The sequence below is a fragment of the Manacus candei genome, unplaced genomic scaffold (assembly GCF_025592945.1).
Source record: "Manacus candei isolate 608988 ecotype Guabito, Panama unplaced genomic scaffold, ASM2559294v1 h1tg000124l, whole genome shotgun sequence".
NCBI lineage: Eukaryota > Metazoa > Chordata > Aves > Passeriformes > Pipridae > Manacus > Manacus candei.
Window position 1 is genome coordinate 990,209 of NW_026138172.1, and position 22,210 is coordinate 1,012,418.

Here is a 22,210-nt window from a genome sequence, read left to right on the forward strand (position 1 = left end):
CAAAAATAGTGATTAAATTATTTTTGCACTCCAACATCAGACAGTTTTAGAAGCTTTGTATCAGTCTTCTTTGATTTTGTGGTTGGATTTCCAGGAAATTTAAAAGTAGAAGAAAACCACATGGAAGGTTGAATTTTGAATAGCTACGCTAACCTACGAAGGATTAGTTCAAGCACATACATATCACTCCATCATCTTCCAGTGAACTCCTTAGCAGAGGAGTTCCACTGTTTAAAAAGGTGGAAAAATGCTTAAAGGGTAATATTCCATCTTTATTTATATCATTACCTATGCACCATTCTAGATGCATCTAAGACTAGATTTGGAGTATGCCACTGGAAGTAGTTAAATTAATCCATGCATCCCAACAAGCTTTATTTCCTGCTACATGAGCAATAGAGGTTGAAAGCAGCAGTGAATTAATAATTTTAAGTTTGGTCTCACTAAATTCAGAGTACAATACCCATATGACATCAACAGGAGAGAAAGTTGACTTGAATAACCAGATAAGAATTCAAGTTTATCTACTGCAAGAACTACCACAGCGTGAAGGGGCTTTCAGACACAATGCCATCATATCCCTAAATCAAATGAAAATCAGCAGATCAGCAGGCAAGTGTTTTTCAATTAAGCACAGTAATAGCTGCAAAAGTCGAGCAGTTCAAATTGAGTTCCTCAGCTCTTTAAGTCCGGAGTTTGTGGAATTCCAATCTTCATCAGACGGACGCCCAAAGGAACCGAATGTAAACGCAGTTTATTTGTTTGAAATTGAAGACAGGATTGCAGCATGCACCAAATAAAAAATTCTTGGCAACTAACTTAACTGACTGTTTTTTCCACAACTAATTTGTGTCATTTTTGTCCCAAATGTGGGCTTCTGTTTTGACCTTGGAGATAAATAGCATGAAATTTACCCTATAAATGTGCTCAAGAGAAGGTAAAAAATATACTCCAAGATACAAGAGTTTGTCACCAGCACACAGGAGAGGGAGAATACTCTAATTTTTCTTTGTAATTTTCCTTAAGTTCAACTATGTGCATTAAATGAAACCCCAGAAGACTTCTGGAGATTTATTTTTCAACCTGGGGTTTTTCTGTAGTCTTCTAACCCAGTATTTCAGTCGTTGACTGGGTACAATGTAAGTCATCTGCAGTAACTGCAAACTTAAGGACTTAGAGTTTATTACTTACTCAGGCAGAACTCTCATTAATTCCAAGTCCTGATGAATAGGACCTGCAGGAATGAGTCTTTCCATTCAGTTTAATAGGAAAGAGACCTGCATCATCCTTAATGTCGTCAATAAGAAGCTTAGGCCTCAATTCCAAAAAGAAACATTTAATTGTATCCGTATTCAGGACGCTGAACATTTGCTTAACTTTAATCATATGCTGGGGTTGGAGTTACACGATTAAACAACGCAAGCTATAGTACCACCCCAGAAAGAATGCTCCCTTGAGCCAAAATCTTAATAAGTAACACAAATAAGACCAACAAACAGCATCCCGGCCTCCTCTTGTTTCTACATTCAAAGATCTCTTCTGACAAAGACAACTATTATATTTATATATATTTATATGTATTTTGGCAGAAAGAGTCTCCCAAGCATAAGATACTTTTTTCTTAAACTCCTGGCTCTCACCTGTGCTGTTCAACCTCCAATAGCTGAATCAAAAAAGCATCCAGTGTTCCTAGTTAAACACTATTTTGATGTCTAGACAAAAAAAGTGATTATTTATTCTTTTACAAAAGATAAGCAGCAATTTCATTGACTTATGACTGAAGAAGAGGAATGGGAGGCAGAGGAACATGGTGATGTTATTGGAAGTTGATCCCTATCATCTCTGGAAGGACATTGACAACAGAAGGGCCTTTGACAACAGGAGAAAGAACAATCTTGTATCCATCTTCACAGAAAGGACAAAAGAATACTTCAGGAGTTAGCCTCACTTTTGACTCTTGAAAAGAGAAGAAACCCATTTCTGAGCACATTAGGAAGGTGACTGGGAATAGTCATCACGGATTTACCAAAGGTGAATCACATTGCAGAACCCTGATTGCTTTCTGTGAGAGAATGACTAGACTTCTGGGCAAGAGGAGACTTGTCAATGCCATTTGCCTTGACTTCAGCAAAATACAAGTTCAATGGTCTAGCTCAGAGGGTGTTAGCTGATAACTGATACTCTACCTGGAAACCTGGAACAGCTGGAGTAATGATGTGGTCATACCAGGACTGCCCTGTTTAATGACTTTAAAGGACCTGGAGGAGGTGGTGGAATGCTTGCAGATGACATCAAACTGGGGGGACATCAGTCAATATGCTTAAGTACACAGCTGCCATCCAAAGGGACACAGATGGACAAACTTCAAGAAATTCATCAAGCACAAATTAAAAGACTTGCCTTTGAAAAGGAAAACTCCTTTCAGAAGGACAGACTACTTAAAAGGCCCTTTGGTGTCTCTAAACAGCAAGCTGAACAAGGGCCAGGAATGTGCCCTGGCAGCAAAGGCCAACAGCACCCTGGGATGCATTAACAGGTGGATCCAGAGAAGTGATCACCTTTTCAGCACTCACTGGCCTGCACCTAAAATATTGTGTCCAATTTTGGGCACTCCAGTTGAAAAAATAAATGACACTACTCTAAGTCAAGGGCAGAGCCCTGGAGCACTTGTCCAAGGAAGAGGAACAAGGCTTGTTCAGCATGTTTAAGGAGGTCATCAAGAAGACAGAGCCAGGCTCTTCACAGTGGTTCATGCTGGGACTAAGAGAGACAATGGTCATAAATTGAAAGCAGAGAGGATCTGGCTGGATGGAATGAGAAGCTTTCACACCATGAGGACAGTTAGGCAGCATTTGGAAAGGTGCTACCATCTCCATCCTTGGAGGTTTTCGATACCCAACTGGATAAAGTAACCTGGATAAACTGAGTAACCTGGTTTGATATCACAGCTGACACTCCCTTGATAGGATAGTCCTTTGGACTAGACTAAAACCTGAAAGCCTTCCCAACTTGAATTATTCTACTATACTATATTTCTAAGCATTTTTCTTTCATCTTATCAAGAGCACAGAAAGAGGTATCTCCTTCTGAAGGCTGACAGGAATATAATCATAAATATGGGAATGCAGCACTGTGACCATACATTGGTCTGATAAAAATGAGAAAGCCCCACCTTAGGTTTTCAGAGGAACAGGGAGAAAGTGGGACATTTTTAGCTGCATTTCTTATACTACTCCACACAAAGATAACTAAATTCCAAGACAGCAACAGTGAAGAGCTTTGAATACACATCATATACACTGTAGTCAAAGAATCCACACATCTAAATAAAAAAGCACTGAAATGCCACATCAGCAGTCTTTTGAAGACAAAAATTCAGCTTGTGAATAGTCTGGTATAAAACTGCTGTAATCTAGAACTCGAGTATACATTAAAATAATCAGAATTATAACATTTACCCTTCAAATATGATGTCACTTGATTACCCAAACAAATATTGCACAATAAAGAAGATGAGAGGTCTGTATAAGATTATCCTCATAAGTGTCCTCATCCATCTTCAGTTGTTCTCTTATTTTTATCCAATCATTTTTTATTTTCAAAAGTTAAAGATAAGAAATAAGTTGAAAAGGAAAAAGAAGAAGATCATTTAGTACATATTCCTCTTACTATCACATATGCTTAGAAAGTTATTTGTCCAAGTAAAGAAATGAAAGGATAGAAAGACACTGGCCAACTTAGGAAATACTGGATCAAACTGATGGACTTATCAAGCTAATAATAAGGTTTGATAAATGCTAAAGTATTAGTGGTTAAGGAACTCTGGGTTTATTTAAAGTTCTTTTACAGTTCTGGTTGTTCAAATTAATATTTGTGACCAAATATCTTGCTTTCTTCTACAGAGTTTCAGCTAATATATATAAAAAAAGTAAAAGATTTTTTTTAGCTAATCCTATAAAGGATTTGCTTAATGAAGAGATGGGCTCCAACATCTTAGGCCTTGTGAGAGATTTGCTTATGCAAGACTGGGTAAGGAATCAACTGCTAGCAAGAACTACTATTTCCTGTTTTGCAATGTTGAAATTTTAAATATATATATAAAATATTGGGCAGCAATGTACAATTCATCTTTATATTTACCTGTATCATTCTTGCACTAGAAACCTTCCTCTTCAAACCAGCTTGGTGTAATTCAGTTATTAACTGAAGGAATGGTCCAGGAAGAAATAGTTCTTTCTTTTGTTTCAATTACCAGCTGAATTAACAATTTAAATAACTTATTCTGCCACTTTCATATCTAGAATGAATTAATGGAAAGACAGAATGTCAGATTCTATTATTCCCAGGATTGGCTCCAAGTAAGGACATGAGCCAAGAGAGAAAAGCCCCTATAAAGAAAATTTTCCTTGAGAAATATGTAGAATGAGTTATTCATTTTCCTGCCAAATAGGAAAGATAAGAATATATATATATATATATATATATATATATATATATGATGTTGCATCATGTTTGCCAGATCAGCTGGATATTTAATGAAAAAGAGTCAGGGCCTGATCCATTTCTCTTAGAAACAACTGGAAACTTTCTTTCCATCAGCTCCAGTGAGAGTTGGATTAGCCCCATCTGCATGTTTTCAGGCACAAAACCAATTTTCATTTCCTGACCTGTGTTTAATTCCATCGAGGATGCCGCTATTGCAGAGAGAGAACAACTTATCACAAGATTATAAAGATCCAACACCTTCTTAGTTACCATTGTGCACATATAGTAACTTTACCCTATTCATTAAATATTTCTGTCAAGATCTTCAGTGTTGCAGTGCATTAAACTAGAACAACAAAATACATTAATTGCTTCACTACAAAATTTGCATCTGCTGTATTTTCATGAACGTGTTATCAGACACACACATTCCTGCATGTATAAGCCCTCATCTCAGCTGCAAGACGTTTTTTAATGTATATGAATCACAAAGCAAGCCTTTACATCATAAAATCATAGAGTGGTTTGGGTTGGAAGGGACTTTAAAGACCATCTCATTACAAAACACACCCCTGCCATGGGCAGGGACACCTTCCACTCGACCAGGTTGCTCAGAGCCCCATCCAACCTGGCCTTGGACACTTCCAGGGATGGGGCAGACACAGCTTCTCTGGGCAACCCGTGCCAGGGCCTCCCCACCCTCACAGGGAAGAATTTCTCCCTGATATCCAATCTAAACCCACTCTCTGTCAGTTTGAAGCCATTGCCCCTTGTCCTGTCACTACATGTTCTTGTAAATAGTATGTGACCACAAAGAGTTAAACAGTCCTATTGTCTATAGGTCAGATCATTGCAGGTTTCTTGAATCAGTCCCTTAGAACTTGTCATTTTTAAAATGAATGTTTTAATTCATAAGGACTGCCTGTTTATGAATTTTCTACTTGACCTCAGACATGTTTCAACTCCTTTAGCTTTAAATTAATTATCTTCTGAAACAGTAGAACCCTAGGGTGTTATTGTTAGAGTAACTTCACACCAATCTTTTGTGAAGAGCTTTGAGCCCTCACAGGTTCTTTACCACTCTCCAAATAACCAATAAAATATTTATTAAAAGAGCCTGAACCACACAGGGTAGTGTAGGCTGAAATTTTGTTCTTTGCTTATTACACACTAAGCAGTATTTTGTATGAAAGCTGTGTTCTAGAACACAAACCCCATTGGACAAGTAACACATTAGATGTGTCATATTTTCTGTTGCCAGTCTCATCAAGCTGATTTGGAATTTGCTGCCTGGGCAGAGTGACTCATATGTTTACTGGCCCTGACAGGTGCTGGGCATCTTCCACACTCATTAAAGTTAATGACTTCAACAGCAGACAGGGAAAACTCTATGTTGAAGTAGGTTTCCTTTTAACAGATATTCCCAAGTTATCATTTAAGAGAGTATGTAAGTGGTGTCAATTTTCTTCTGCAATCACAAAACCAGCCCATAACCAAACCCCTTACTCTTCTCTGCAAAAATAACCCAATTAGCTTCACAGGAATTTCCTGTTGGAATAAGGCAAGGAAAAAAAATCCACCATACACAGAGCTTTGCACATAAAAGCTCAGTTTCTTGCCATAAAACCTGTCACATCCTCACCGGAACAGAGGAATTAACATACTGGAAACAAGCCAGTAATTTTATAGAAATATATGCCTTTAAGTAAGCTCTAAATCAGTATTCTCACAATGGCCACAGCTTTGGCACCATTTCTATCCCAACAAGCCACAGCTGCTGAATTGGAGACTTCTGACTTCATATTAGATAAGTAATGAGAAGTTTCATGCAGCAGTGCCAGACCCTGTCCTTTGATATTAACACAGCTACAGTTGTTGACCAGCCACATCAAAGAGATATGCCTTTAATTTACACTGGTTAGCTAAAAATATTCAGGAGACAACTTCACAGAGACTTCTCCCATGACATGAGACTGTCAACCAAGTTATGAAGAGATGGACACCTCACAGACATCTGTGTAGTCACACAAACCCAAGAAACGAGGAGGATTGAATCTTGAACTACAGAGACATCTCTACTTTGATGCCTGTCCAGCCAGTAGATCTGCACTGTTAATATGACAAAGTCCTGTACCTTGGCTTCCACCCAACCAGAAATACTGAGCCAGAGGCCTCACAGAAACCTGTGCCTTGCTATTAACCTGCCCTGCAAAGCTCCTGAGCTAATGGTCTGGCACAGATTATAAAACAAAGCCATTTGAAGTAGGAAAAAGAAAAGACTGAAACCTCTAAAAGGAGGGTTGAAGAATTACTGAAGTTTTAAATACTCATCACTTTTAATATCTAACTTTTGAGGGTCTTCCAGAGCAAAATGTAATGGTGCATCTCCACAGTTAATTAAACATAACTGTTTTCTCTTCAGCAGGTCTCACATGAACATTTCTTGCTCTTATAATACCATAAGACATTGAGGTACAAACATATGAGCAACTCATCTTCCAAACCCAAACTAATGTGCTGTTTGCTGGACAGAATTACAACAGAATTAGTAAGCAGCATGTTGACTGATAGAAAACTGCTCAGTTGTTTTTAGAATGTATTTCAGTATTTTGGGGAACACTAATTCAAGATTTAGAAATTCAGCAATTTTTCCATCCACATTGGCACAGAAAGCAATTAAAGAAAAAAGTATTTCAGGAAAGCTTTTTATTCTTGATGTCTGAAAGGAGTTATTCCTGGGTTTGTAGTGCATTGGTCCTTATTTTCCACACTTTTTTTTTCCACTTTTTTTTTTGCTTGTTTTGTTTTTGTTTTACCTTAAATTAATTTCTAACTTATAATGCTGTGATTTCTGCATCTCAGGTAAGCAAGATAATTCTATTCTACAGCATCAGTCGCTGACTTGTGTCCAGTTTTCGCATACTTTAAAACAAAAAGAGCTGAACAGCAGCAACTGTTTTATCCAAATTTACAGCCTTTGATCCCTCACATGGAAGGCCAAGAGAACTGCATATTGTGTAAGGGAAGACCTGTCCATAGTGCTGTGTGAGAGTCTCTGCTCATGCTGGGCAAGATCCAAAGCCCACTAGAATAACTGGGAATTTTTCATTGTCTTCTGTGGAGTTTGCTGGGGCATAACAAGTGAAAAGCAGTTTCACTGAAATGAAACATTCCCCAGAAACACTTCACAATCCTGGTGGTGACCAGAAGAAAGGAATAGTGAAGTTCTTCCTTAAGCTGCAGGGCTAAATTTGTTGGACCAAACCTAAGGTATTCTCCAGTTCACATACTGGTTCTCAATGTTTAAAAAAATTAAGCTGTTTTCTTCTACCTGGAAACAGAACATAGTATTGGAATGCTTTAGCTTTACTGGCACAGGAGGTATGCAGGGAATGAGCAGTGGTTAACCAAGCCTAATGGACCAAGTCTACAGAATTTGTGAATGCTTAGGAAATACACCTTTGTCAACAAGAGGAGATTGATAAAAAAGGGCCTGTTCTAAAAGGTTTGAAATAGCCACAAAAATCATAAACTCACTTCAATCTAAAAATAATCAACCAATTATTATTTTTTCCATCTATCCTGGAAATGCTGTCAAAACTTCACAACTGTGTAACTGAGACATGACTAAAGACACCAGTGTCACCTATGCAAATAAAATCACTATAAGTCCAAAAAGTAGTGACATTCTAGGTCATTGCTGTAAGAATTCTTGCAGTGATTATCTTAGGAATCATTCACTACTCCACAGATTAGATCCTGAACCACCTGTCAACCCTATTTCTATGCAAATTGCTTTACTTTGCAGAGGCAGCAAAGCGATGACCTCAAAGCCTGCATGACACCAGACCACCAGCAACCAACTTACAAGGCTGTTTAAGAGCACCAAAAAGCACCTTTTGCAAACTATCAGACACAGACAAAAATATAATCACAACATAGCAAAACACAAATCAACATAAATGAAAAGGGTAAGCTGCATCTTACCTCATTTGGATTGTCTGTTGTGATGGTTTTATTTTTCAGCTTTTTCTGCAGCAGTTTGGTTTCATACTCTGGTCTGGGATGCTCCTGAAACAAACAAACAAACAAGCAAACATGTGATTATGATTAAGGGAGAAAACCCACAAAGTTATGGTCACTTATTCACAAGCCAAGCCATCCAGAGGATTCAACACTATGGCACCTTTTGGACTCAGGGGATCACTGCCTTAAGGTATCTGATACATTATAGGATGCAGGGGAAGAGCATTTAGGGATTGCACAGGACTTACTATGGAATGCTTGGAGGAGGAGCCAAAGGTGGAGAAGGGAGGGATTTAAGCCACCTGGGGAAGAACAACTGTGAAAAAATAGATGGATAAGGGGATAAAAAGGGGTGGTCATATACAAACAGTTTGGTGGTTTGACCTACAGCACATGCAGGAAGTGCAGGTGTGAGGCTGAGGATCTAAGTGCTAGGGGAGATCATGCTGATCACCATCACAGAATATTCTGAGTTAGAAGGTACCCACAAGGATCATAGAGTCCAACTCAAACTCAAGGTGAATGGTCCCTTGCCATTGTTAGCACTCTGCTCTACCCACCAGAGCCCATCTCAGCTAGCAGATAGGTGAAGTGCCTGGGAATCAGGAAAGTGGAAGTTCCTAAGGATGAGACCATGGTGGAGTTGGGTTATCAGAGGGACCAGGAGAATCCCAGCCAACTGCCAGAGAGATCACAGGGTCTGGGGGTCTCTGGGAGTGTGATGCACTAGGGTGTGGGGTGGTGTCTTCAAGGTCAAGAATAGGGTGGTTTGGTTGCTGGGGGGCCAGGGAGTCCCAATCAGCTCTGGGGGAGCAGGATGTGTGTGTGAGTGAGCACCTGGACAGGGGATGTAGCATTGTGGGCTTGTACCTGAGTGCCAGAATCTGGGGAGGCTGGGGCCCAGGGGGAGCTGTTGGGCACAGTGAGTGACCCCAGCTGCTGGGGGGATCTGCACTGTACATTTGTGCATATGGACAAGAGGGCTTGGTCTTAACCTGTGCCAGTGGAAGTTTAGGTTGGATATTAGAAAGAAATTTTTTACAGAGAGAGTGATCAGACATTGGAATGGGCTGCCCAGGGAGGGGGGGAGTCACTGTCCCTAGAGGTCTTAAGATGAGACTGGATGGGGAACCATGGAGGGGTTGGATCAAGGGTTGGACTTGATGATCTCAGAGGTCTTTTCCAACCCAGTTGATTCTATGATTCTATGATATATATACACACATATATATATTCTCCCTAGCAGACCTCTGCAGTGAGGGAGAGGAGCAGGATAAGGCTGTTGTGCTGTGTTTTGTGCATGTCTGTGTGATCTGTGTGCTGTCCATGCATATGTGCACATATGTGCTGTGTGTATGTGCTCTGTGTACAAATGTCTACTGGGAATACATGGTTTGCTTCACTATAGGTGCAGCCCAGGGGTGTGGAGCTGTGGCTGCTTCACCTCTCTTGGGCTGCTGGATTTGGCCCAGTTTCCCTTATAAACAACCTTTCAAGGTTCCCTTTCAAAATATGATTTTCTTTTCTAAATTAGAGCATAAATTAAGCATGGTGGCAAATATTCACCAGGCTTTCAAAGAAAGCAGCTCATAAAAAGGACAAGTGTCATGTATCTCCTCATTCCCACCAAGTTCCGAATTCATTCAGAGCCTGGAATTTAGATTTGATACCTTCCACAAAAAAAGGCTATTCCTCTAGCATTGGTCATATTATCATCTTTACTATAATTAGAACATTTGCTTATCAGCCCTATCAAAAATGTTTGGCTTACTAACACTTTTTAATGAATCTGGTAGCCATGAAGAGATCAAAAGCCATTTTAAATAAAATTATTTAATCCTCATAAACAATACAATGGAGGCTACATGGAACTTTGGCAGTCTACCTGTAACATTTTAACTACTTCAGACACAACCTCCACCATTCTCTGATGCACACAAGAATATAAACACTGTGAGACCCCCCAACCTATTATTTATCTTGATCATGAGATTTTCCTGATGTATTAAAAAGGTATGTGACATACTATCATTTAAATCATAGAGTGGTTTGGGTTGGAAGGGACATTAAAGATCATCTCGTTCCAACCCCCCTGATGGGGGCAGGGACACCTTCCACTAGACCAGCTGTGATGTCCCCCCACTAAGGGGAAGGAGACACCTGAGATTCATAAATGCTCGTGGTGAACAGTCAGAGGGTCTGCAAACAATTAGAAAGTCTTAATAGTAAATTGCACAATTGGCATGGAAAATGGTATGTTAGTCCCTGAACTACTATACAAGCACACAGCAGTGGGTTTGGGATTAAGGGGTAAAATGAAAAGGAAGAGAGAAAAGAAGAATTCAAGAAATAATTAGAGAAAGAAAGAAAGAGTGAGTGAATTCAGCAGTCCTGGTTCCACCATCAATCCAGCTGATGGGATATCCAGGGATTCATCCTGGGGGATGCCACCAGGGTTTGGGGTGGGTACCTTTTCATGGATAGGTTTCTCCACACTGAAGATGGGCTTCTCACTTTCTAAACAAATCAATGTAAATGTTTAAAGATGCTGCAGTCAACACCTGTATCTTGATGTTTTGTAAGTTTTCCCCACCTTTTTGATCTGCATTATTTTTTATCACACTCCCTTAGCTACAGTACAGAGCTCAGATGCAAGAAACATCTTTAGACTTAAGAGATCTAATGGCACTATGGGAGCACCTGGAGATCTGAATTGGCTTTTTTTCCTTTTTTTCATCTTACTTTCTGGTAAGCACAGCATTCTGAGCCACCAGGGGCAACTTCCAGAGGTCAGAGCAACTTCTGAAAACTGACTTGAATGGAAAAAGGGTGAGCAGATAAATGCCAAGCAGAACATTGCAAACTTACTGTTTACAATTGACAGTTTTGCTTTGAGTGCATATTCTGTTCAATTTTGGGCAAGTTATGCTTAGTTTTCCTAGTTAGAGATGCCAATGTCCTTTTAAACTGCATTTCATACACCTACATCTGGATTGGATAATTAGTTGATCTGTCTTCTCTGAATCTGCCAAGTCATCTTACCCTTGATTGAACAGACCACAGAGCTTCCTGGAATGCAAGTTTCTATATATTCCTTTTATGTGTATTTTGCACAAAATATTTCTTTACAGTCCAGACTCAGAGATATTTGACCCATACATACATGGATGTGAAGGGACAATTCCACTCAGCTGCAAAAAGAGCATGATTCAGAATCAATTCTTTGTCTGAAAATGGGAAGAGTTCTACACTTAATAAGCTAGAAATAGTTATGATGACTTCAGAAGGCCAAATGTCCATGTAGGGATAAATATGAATCCCACGATGCTGGAAGTTTGCCAGTACAGCTGCCAGACACTTATTGAAAACCATGTGAGCCAAGGTACTTTGAGGCCAAATGAGTGCTCAGAGTAGAAAAACTGTAATTCCCATTCTGAAAACAAAAAGCCAAATCATGGAATTTTTACTCAGGCTAAACTCAGATTGACGTCAGCAGGAATTTTCCCTGAGAATGGTCTCCAGGATTTGCCTCAAACCTATACATGTGCACCCAGTATATGTTGCAAATTCTGGCTGCATGGGTAACGATCCAGTCTGATAAGAACATAAGATGTGAACTCCTCTCTCCTTAATTTCTTTTTGATTTAGGAAGAAACTGATAACAGAATTTGACAAAGTATACGTGACAAATTCATTGGATTTGTAAGAAGAAAAGATAGAACCTTAGAAACTACTCCAGATTGACAGACCAAAGGAGTTACCATCAAAAAAAAAAAGAACCCATATGCTTAAAGTCAAAAAACCAGTACAAATTCATTGAACAGCCTTATCCTAATATGCTGTGCACAAGCAGAGCAGCATATCAGTGCACACTGATAGGAAGAAAGGTTTCCAAAAGGAAAAATTGGAATGACCCAGCTGCTGCCCCAAAGCAAAATGGAAACTTGGAATGAGCAGAACAGAGAGCCCAGCTGTTCTTTGCTGCAGAAGGGTTAATTTTTACAAATCAAGGACCAAACCCTTCTCTTTCTTATGATGATGATGACAGAGGGTGGTGGGGTGAGAAGTCCAAGGAAGAGTTTGTTATTCACACCAAGGATCTGTTCAGACTGTCCCTCTAAAGGGATGCTCATCCAAAGAAAAATGGTTTTATATCTCAACATGGGGCTGCTGGTAGATGTCCCCAACCTTTTTAGTCCAGATACATTTGATAAATGCAAAATTAAAACAAAAGTTTGAATAAATAATTTAAAAAGTTTAGGGATGTTAAAAGATAAAAGCCACTGAGCAGGTACACAGGACTTCAGCTATCAAAGGTATTCTAAAGCAACATAAAACTGAAGGAGTTAAAAGAAACTATGGGAATACATTTCCCAGACAGATAGACAGATCTTCACTCTCATTGAGCGAGAACAGTGGTAGTGCTTCAGGAGACTACCTGCAAATCTAAATTTTGAAATATGGCCTCAGATTTTTAAATGCACTTAGGCTGGGATCAAACAAGCAAATGCTGTCATTTCAATGCCAGATAACATTTTGAGGGTAACTGCAGCAGAATACAGCATCATTTGGTTTTGTTCATTTTACAGTTCAAATTCAATCTATTTAAATACTCCTATACTGGTAAATGGAATTGTGTGAATCATAGCATCACAGAATGGCCTGGGTTGGAAGAGACCTTAAGATTACCCAGTTCCAACCCCCCTGCCACAGCAAGGCACACCTTCCACTAGCCCAGGTTGCTCAGAGCCCCATCCAACCTGGCCTTGGACACTTCCAGGGATGGGGCAGCCACAGCTTCTCTGGGCAACCTGTGCCAGGGCCTCCCCACCCTCCCAGGGAACAATTTCTACCTAATATTTAATCTAAACCTACTCTGTAAAAGAAAGTAAATGAGAGCACATTGATATGTCAGCTAGAAGAGACATAGAAGAGCAAAATTAAATAGAGTCCCAGGATGTTGGGGCAGACCTCCGGATCAGCTGTCTGGGAATGAAAAAATGCAATCATACATCTTTATCAACTTCTTGGCAAGCAAAACAATTATCACCTACTTTGGTTCTTACAGTCTACAACTTAAAACATGTTTAAAGGGGGTCGTCACATGTAATTTTTCAGTGGAGCAACAGTTTCCCCTTAATAGTTTCCCCACAGACCTGAGGGACAACATCCAGTTTTCAGCATCCCCTTCCCAACTATCCTAATAAAATTCTCATCCTCTTAAACATAGGACTTAAGTAGAATGTTGAAATGAATTGGTTAGTATATCAGGGCTATCATGGGATCATTAAATAACTAGTGTTAATTGGAATTTAATGAAGGTGAGAGAAGATTCACTGGAAAGAGGGATGAAACCCAAGGAAAGGTAGTAAAAAAGCAGACAAGGAGTTCAAAAATATTTGGAAATGTGGACCTAACAGGAAAATTAGAGTAGGTATGGGAAAAATGTGAGATCATGCATCTGGGGAAAATAATCCAAAGTAAAGATGTCATTGGCATAAGAAACCAAAGGATGTAGAGAGGATGAAAGAGACAAGACAAAATATGGTAGCCACAAATTCCCCTTTTAACATTACGGACCATTTTTTCTCCAAGAGGACTACACAGTTATTTTATTTTTTAAGTAAACAAAAATATCTTGTACTTCCAGGTTTAGTAGGTACTATTAAAACTTCAAAAAAGGAGTCTGCTCCTATAGTTTGCAAAGTGGAAGAAAAGGTGAAAACATCGAACTCCTCAGATCACAATGAATTTTGAAAGCATAGTACAGAACATCAATTTAAACCAAGACAGAGTTAGGAGAGAATGGGATGGATGTGTAAACTTATTTAATGTCACAAAGTCAGCTTGCTATTTAATTCTACCAGTCTACCCAGTCTACCTTCCTTATTACTTTCTCTTAACTCAGCAGAAATCCACAGGGATCTTAAAGGAAGAATGAGACTTTGGGAATTATTTTGAAAAGAAAAAACAAACAAACAAACAAATAAAAACAACAACCAAAAAAAGCTAGTAAACATTTTACAGAGCACAGGATTTTAACTTGAAATTATATCTTACCAAAAATGTTCTTAATGAAGATAGACATCCAAGCTCCTCCTTGTTATAATGAAACTGTGTGACAACATGACTATTTGAGCAACAACAAGAGCAATGAGTGGAGACTCCTTGGCATTTCAGTTAGGGCAGATTTTCTGTCCATTTGACTTCCAAGTTCTGGTCCCTATTCTAAAATTTCATCATTTATAGTTGCATTTCTATTTCAGTTTATACAGCAAAATGACATAAAATCTCTTCCACCAAAAAAACTAAAGCAGGAATATCCTAAGTCCTAGAAATACAATTTCTGAAGATTCATGGGAAGGCAACAGTTTCTACTGCCCACATCATTAATCAGAGTCCCTCTGTACTTCTTCACCAGCTCCTTCCCAAGCAGAAGAGTGGGATTCTCCCACCTCCACCCCTGCTTTATCAATTGGCCATATCCCTTATCACACAACCTAAATTATAAACAAATGCACATCCTGTTTGATTGGGTTACACAATCACACATTTGTGGCAAGACATGTTGAGGGAATGAATTTCAGGAAGAATTTCTTCATGGAAAGGGTTGTCTAGCATTGGAATGGGCTGCCAAGGGAGGTATTCAAGAAACAACTGGATGTGGCACTCAGTGCTCTGGTCTGGTTGACAAAGTGGGGATTGGTCACAGGTTGGACTCGATGACCTTGGATGTCTTTTCCAACCTTAATGATTCTGTGATTTTGTGAGTGTTTATGTATTTCCGAGGCTCTGTCTGTTGTCATGGTTCTGGTCTGAGTTTGGCTTTTTCCTTTTCCTCTGCTATTTATTTATCAGTTGCTCAATTGCTTTTCAACACAATTATCTGTTTTGCAGTTTGTACCCGATGCTACCTATTATTTTGTGGTTTTCAGATGTAAGAACACAAATGTTCTAAGTCTGTACAGCTGCCAGCTGCAAATATGCATGTAAGCCTTGGGGAGTCTGCTTTCTCAGACTGCCCTTGCCAAGATATTTACAAATAAAGGCACTAAATTAATCTCTCGTGTGACTCTTTTGAAGCAAAAGCTTTGGCCCAGTGTGCTTAAAGAAAGTAATTTACTGAAAACTTTATAGTCAAGAGTCCAGAAAAATTACACTGAAGGCATTTATTTCAATTTATTTCAATAATATTATTCTCACAAAGTACTTCTCAGCTCTTCAGTTTTTATGGCTGTTTTCCTCCGTGCTTTGGTTCCATAACTTCACATCCTAAAGAAATTGATAATACATAACTTAAACCCATCTAGTCTTAAAACTGTTAAACCTCCAGAACTTCTTCCTTGTCCTTTTCTTGCTCTGTTAAGTAATCTTGTGCATTCCACTTCTGGTTCCTTCTGGCCTAACTCAATCAGACACGATTTTCCAATTTCCAATATTATTTTAAACACTTGTAATGAATTCACCACCAATGAAACCTGGTGCCAGTATCTCCCTACAGACAACTTTATCCTCATCTTCATGAATCTCAAGAATCTCATGAACGAAAGGCAAACAAAACCTGGTCTAACTTTTGTGAGTTTTGCCACAAAAAGTACCAAGAGCTGATAGAAGAGGACACAGACTGTGACTTTTTGCTTAAGAGATCATGTGAAGAGATGCCCATTTTGAGCATTAGTCTTCAAAAACGAGCTAGAAAACATCCAGAAAGGAACAAGAATAAACAGACATATGGAAAATCCTTCCAATACCTGAAGGGAGCCTACAGATGGGAACATGGAGAGGGACTATTTCCAAGGGCCTGGAGTGACAGGACAAGGGGCAATGGCTTCACACTGACAGAGCAGGTTTAGATTGGATATTAGGAAGAAGTTCTTCCCTGGGAGGGTGGGGAGGCACCACCTCAGGTTGCCCAGAGAAGCTGTGGCTGCCCCATCCCTGGAAGTGTCCAAGGCCAGGTTGGATGGGGCTCTGAGCAACCTGGGCTAGTGGAAGGTGTCCCTGCCCATGGCAGGGGGTTGAAACTGGATGATCTTTAAAGTCCCTTCCAACCCAAACCATTCTATGATTCCATGATTGTATGAAAATGTTTAGGAATTAAGACTGAAAGAGCAGAGGCTAGCTCATCTAAAAAAAAAGTGGGGTGACAGAGATATGATAATGTATTGGTTTGTTGAAAAGAGGACAGAACTATTCCTTCTCTTTATCTTTAAAAGATGAAAAAAAAAAGGAGAAAAAAATTAACATGTAACAAGGAGATTTAAAAAAACACTAGCAAAAGCTTAGTAGCAACACAGATAGAAAAGCATTAGAATAGATTACCTAGGAAGGAATTGAAATCTCCAGTGCTGGATTTATTTAAGTACAAATAAGACAAACATCTCTCCATAATGATTTAAGTAGAGTTGATCCTACCACGCACAAGGGATGGCCCCTTAAGGTCCATTCCAGCCTTATTTTTATGATTCTACTTTCCTAATTCTTCAACTTGTGTTGAGATTTGTCTGGCACTCCTTCACTTGTCATAAACAAAGGATTCTTACTGATCCCACAGTTCCTATCCACAAACTTTCACCATGTCAGGCCTCTTCATCACAGGACCTCAAAATCTATAGATTCTTTCATAGCTTTTTACAGATATTAAGCTAAACCTTAGGATTTTGTACTGCAAGTTGAAATTCAGTAAAATCTAGTTGGTTCATCAACTACCCTGCAGAGCCAACAGATGACTCTCCAGCCTCTCCTTTTGTACTGTAATTGGTATAGAATTTCTGCTCTCCCAGGGAGATTCCACATAGGACAAGCAGAAACTTCTGATGTGCTGATGCACTGAGCTTGTATCAGAACTCGCAGACTTGGAGGGTTATACTGTGAGCATCACCCATGTCATAACTGGAGAGAGGGTAGTGAAAAAGCTGAGAAACCAGGTGAAAAATAGAGGAAGTTGTAGTCAAGTGATCAGTGAAATTTTTGGGAATATTTGGGAGGTCTTCCATTCATTAAAGGTGTTGCTGCATGATGGGATAGTGATGGAATAAGAGGAATACAGAAGCCTGCTCTCTGTTCTCAGGGTTATCTTTTCATTTTATCCAATTATTCTTATCTGGGGAATAGGTAAAAGTGGAATAATATTATCACCATCCTACATCATGAAGTTCACGATGTCAGCTTACTTTCCTTCTATGTTATTTGCACTCTACATCCTCTTTTTAGCTGAGCTCAAGTAGCAGGGCTGAAGGCTCGTTTGTGGTCTGTTGTTAAAAGAACTGTACTGGAACACCAAGAGAAGAAATGGATTCAGAATCTCCCATCATATCAAGATAGGCCTGCAATTCACTTTCCAGGAACTGGAGCACATTTTATTGGGTTAATGAAGAGAGGCAAGGCACACTGAATTTTTCCAGACAGGTGGTTGGCTCACCACATGCCATAAAAGAATCTAATTGCTGCAGTTCTGAATTCCTGAATAAGACCCTGACCTTAGAGACACCTCAGCATATACTGCCAGGGGAAGGTCCAAAGTCTACCTGTTCTCATTATGATATTTATAGCTACTAACTGCACTCTCTTTAGTCAGAAATTAATCCTTTGGTGAGAAGCAGTTCAGCATTTAAACAGAGGCATTTAAACAGACCAATGCCCAAGAACAGAACTAAAAACAAAATCAGGGACATTGTAAATGCCAATAAGTAAGTATATCTCACTTTCCAGTCAATTCAGGTACAGCTGGAATCCCCATGGCTCATTGAAAAGCACTTTCTGAAGAAACCAGCCCCATTTATTCCTTTGAAACAGCTCTCTTCATGAGTACCTGGAGCTCAGGATGATGTATCTAAGGCATCACAGACACCACACAGACCTGGATGCAAATATTGCTTATGTGACCTGTGGCTATCATCATCCCAGAGAATTTTAGTTATACATAATGAAGCAACATCTATATGACAAAGTATTTATCCTGTGTCATTTTATTGCTGCACACTGCATACAGACATTGTCAGCAGAACATGACCTGCTGTGAACTTATAATCCTTTTCAACATTAATTATTAATATTAGAGTGCTGACTAGTAAGATATAGGTGATGATTTCTTAAATGACACTATGGTGGTAAAAACTGTAGCAACTACAGTCCTTTAGAAAAACACAGCTATGAACTGCACTGGACTACAAAACACTTATGAGAAAACTATGGATACATATATTCAAATATAGGATAATTTATACAGCAAATTAACACATGGATAGGAAACTTACTTCTTCCTCCTCTAGCCCAGTTAGATCCCAGAAGTAACTCAACCTCATCTGCAGCCGCTTCCATTGTTCAAGGAACATTGTAGCTTTAAAAAAAAAAACAAAAAAAAAAAACAAACCACAATTTTAGAAAGATAAATTCAATGTACTATGGTGGATGTTTGTGTTACTTATAAGCTCCAACTGATATTTGAATCCCATCATGCTGGACCCTTTATAATTAAGCACCAAGAAACAGCCTCAGGCCCAGTCTTAAAGAAAGAACACAAGTAAAGCATGGAAACAATAACTACTGTCTTTTACAAATAAAATAGAGGAAGATACAACATGGGTTGGCCAAAGCCACTGGTAAGTTCTTGTCAGAGAACGGAATTGAACCCACATCTGCTGTTACCACTCAAGACATCACCTCTTCTTATTCACCATGAAGTAGGTGTAGCTTGCCACTGAAATAATGAGGATACCCACTAATACGTAGAAAAATATCTTATTTTGCAATATATTATAGTGCTACAGTTGAATGGCTTTGTCAGGCATGGACATGGTGATTTTTTTCTAAAGGGCTGGTGACTGGTTCAGCCTCCTGCTTCTCCTTTTTATTAATATGAAAGAACAGATGTTTTACTGTTTTCTCATATTTACAGCCTCCTGACTTTCCTCTCACAATTCCTATTTCCTCCAGACAGCCCTTTGTCTCACTGCTCATGATTTATGGACTTACAGATTTATTAGAAATAGCACTTCTGACTCTTGACTTGCTGGCACCTATTTTCAGATAACGATATCAAAACTAAACCAGGTCATGCCAACTAAAAACACCCACCATGTTGATAAAAGCTATACCTATAGACAAGTGTGAGCACCATTTTCCACTGAATTATGTTTCACTTCACCTTTTCAGTTGGTGAAAAGGGTATTGTAAAAACAGTTTGATCACAACAGTATTTACATGACTTTGAAGAACTTTTAGGTGGCCCCACAAGACATACAACAATGGAGAGTTAGATCCAGCTTCCTTTGACTTCATCTACACTGTAAGATAACTCTGTGAAAAGTTAGAACACTAGGAAAATAACCTGGATCTTACATGTCAGTCTATTCCAACAGTTAGCTGCAAATATTTTCTGCACAGATATCCTCCTATCATGTAAGAAATAAATATAATTTAAAGACAGGACTGAAAGCAAATCGAGACATAATGCAACTAAGCTCCTATCTGTGTTCCTTCCTTACAGAGGAGAGAATATAAAAGCTGTATTTAGCATGGTATGAAAACTCAAGGTTTTTAGACATCCTAAATACAAAAACATTTGGTTAGTTTATAGGGTGCTATTACTCATTCCATTTTTTCCTTTTATACAAAAAGTCAGTTCCACATTTAGCTCTGTAAGAACTTCCTTGGCTTGATGCAGCACCTGTTCTGAAATCAGCAATTTTGCACTGACTTACACTAGCACAGAAACTAAACTGTAAGAGAGCAGGTTTAGATTAGAAATTAGGAAGAAATGCCTTACTGTGAGGGTGGGGAGGCCCTGGCACAGGTTGCCCAGAGAAGCTGTGGCTGCCCCATCCCTGGAATTGCCCAAGGCGGGGTTGGATGGGGCTTTGAGCAACCTGGGCTAGTGGAAGGTGTCCCCACCCATGGCAGGGGGTTGGAACTGGAGGATCATTAAGGTCCCTTCCAACTCAAACCATTCTGTGATTCTGTGAAACTGTCCCAATAAATGCCTCTGACAGCTGAAATCCATCATCCCAGAACACCAGTGACATTCAGCACAGTCAGCCAGGCGTTACTCTCTATTTTGTGAATATGGTCACTTGCAAGCAGGATTGCTGGAATCACAGAGGCACTTTATAAGGTATCAGGATCAGCTAGTAAAAGCATGACTCCTTTTGAGATATTGACCATAGCAAGCCATCTACTCTTTAAAGGATGGGAGCAGACAAGCAGGATGAAACAATTCTTGCGTCCAACACCACGGTGAAATGAAGGCAACCCAGACAACCACACAGCTCTTTTCAGTGTACAGCTGTAATCAGCGTGTGAATGAGCACTGTTTTCAACAGAGTGAGGTCTAAATACAGCCAGTAGAGTCTTCTAGCAGTTAGGCACCAAAATTTGGTGTAATCTAATACTTAAGAGGCAAGCTGGGCAGAGTTAGTAAAGGCTACTTTATTTCACTTTGCTGTTCTTTGTATGTGCCGGCTGTATTTTTGTGCACTGACAAGCTCAGTTATCATGGTCCCAAGAACAGACTTTTCCAATCTGTGGGAAACATTTTTTGGAGGCGGGCTACAGCTCAGAACAAATTTTGTTATTCTTGCATGCCTTTTTTAAAAGCAGTGCATATGGAACTTTTTGTCCTTTTCTGTTTCATAACAGATTCTACTAATTTGTCCTAGTGCAAGGATGTATCAACATTTTCCTTTGCACGATGCATTGCTAATACTAAAATATAATTGCTCTGGATGAGGCTGTGTGGAAATGGTCATTTGTATGGATGGAAGTTTACAGGAGAGATTCTCTGTCAGGAAAATGCTATTTACCTATGAAAGAGTAAATAAATTGTCCTGCACACAGGTGCTGCCCAAACAGCTGCACTGAAACTTGGACAAGGCAGTGTAAGCTGTGACACTTTATCTGCCAGTCCACCCTGTAACTGGTAGCAATCTGAAATAGGAAAAGAAGTCATTGTGAGAGACTATAAATTCATCCTCTTTTTCCATTTCTCAGTTATAGTTCTCACATATTCCCTAATTTCTGCTCTAGGGTTTCCAGGAACTGGTAAATAGACTCTTCTTACCTCCATGACGTGTTCTGTCTGCAAGTTCCTTAAAAATTCTGTTGTCCTGACCCAACACCAAGCTACCAACCACTCCTTTCTAAAACAAGCTGTAAAATTTTAATAGGGTTGCAAAGCATAACACACTAATTGCTGAGGAGTGGCTATATTACAACAACATATTTGCTCCATTTTATATCAAGAATGAAAATTACTTTTGGGGAGCAATGGATAGGGAAATAAAAAAAATCATTTTATAGTAGCAATAACACCTTTAACTTTCACAATAAAGAAGATCTAGAGTGTATAAGGGAATAACACCAGCAATAATTTATGCAAGTACAGTACACACACTTTTCAGGGCAGAGGTGAGGCCAGAAATAATAATAATACTACAATGCATTCATTTGTGTTCATGAAGTGTTTTGATATCCTCAGTGAGATAGGGATATTTGCCATTAAAGAAAACCAAGCTTGTTTAAATGGAATACTTTAAAACATATTATAATAAAATGAAAATAGTCCCATTGTTCTTCAAAGCCCATAAAGTTTTGATAAAATTATGAGACTAAGTTGTCCCACAAGGAAGTGCACTCTGTGCTTAAATTAAACCCTTTCAGCTGTCTGCACCATACCAGTCCTCAAACACATTCTGGCCCCAAA

The 22,210-nt window shown here is 39.2% G+C and overlaps 1 protein-coding gene across 1 annotated transcript in view; it reads right to left on the reverse strand.

Annotated features, from left to right (window-relative positions):
* Positions 1 to 22,210, reverse strand: part of ANO2 (anoctamin 2) — a 152,887-nt gene that overhangs the window by 73,044 nt on the left and 57,633 nt on the right. Inside the window, exons 11-12 of the mRNA XM_051770755.1 lie at positions 18,768 to 18,850; positions 8,473 to 8,556 (exon numbers count right to left, since the gene is read on the reverse strand). Coding sequence (XP_051626715.1) covers positions 8,473 to 8,556; positions 18,768 to 18,850 — 167 coding nt within the window. The remainder of the gene's footprint in view (positions 1 to 8,472; positions 8,557 to 18,767; positions 18,851 to 22,210) is intronic.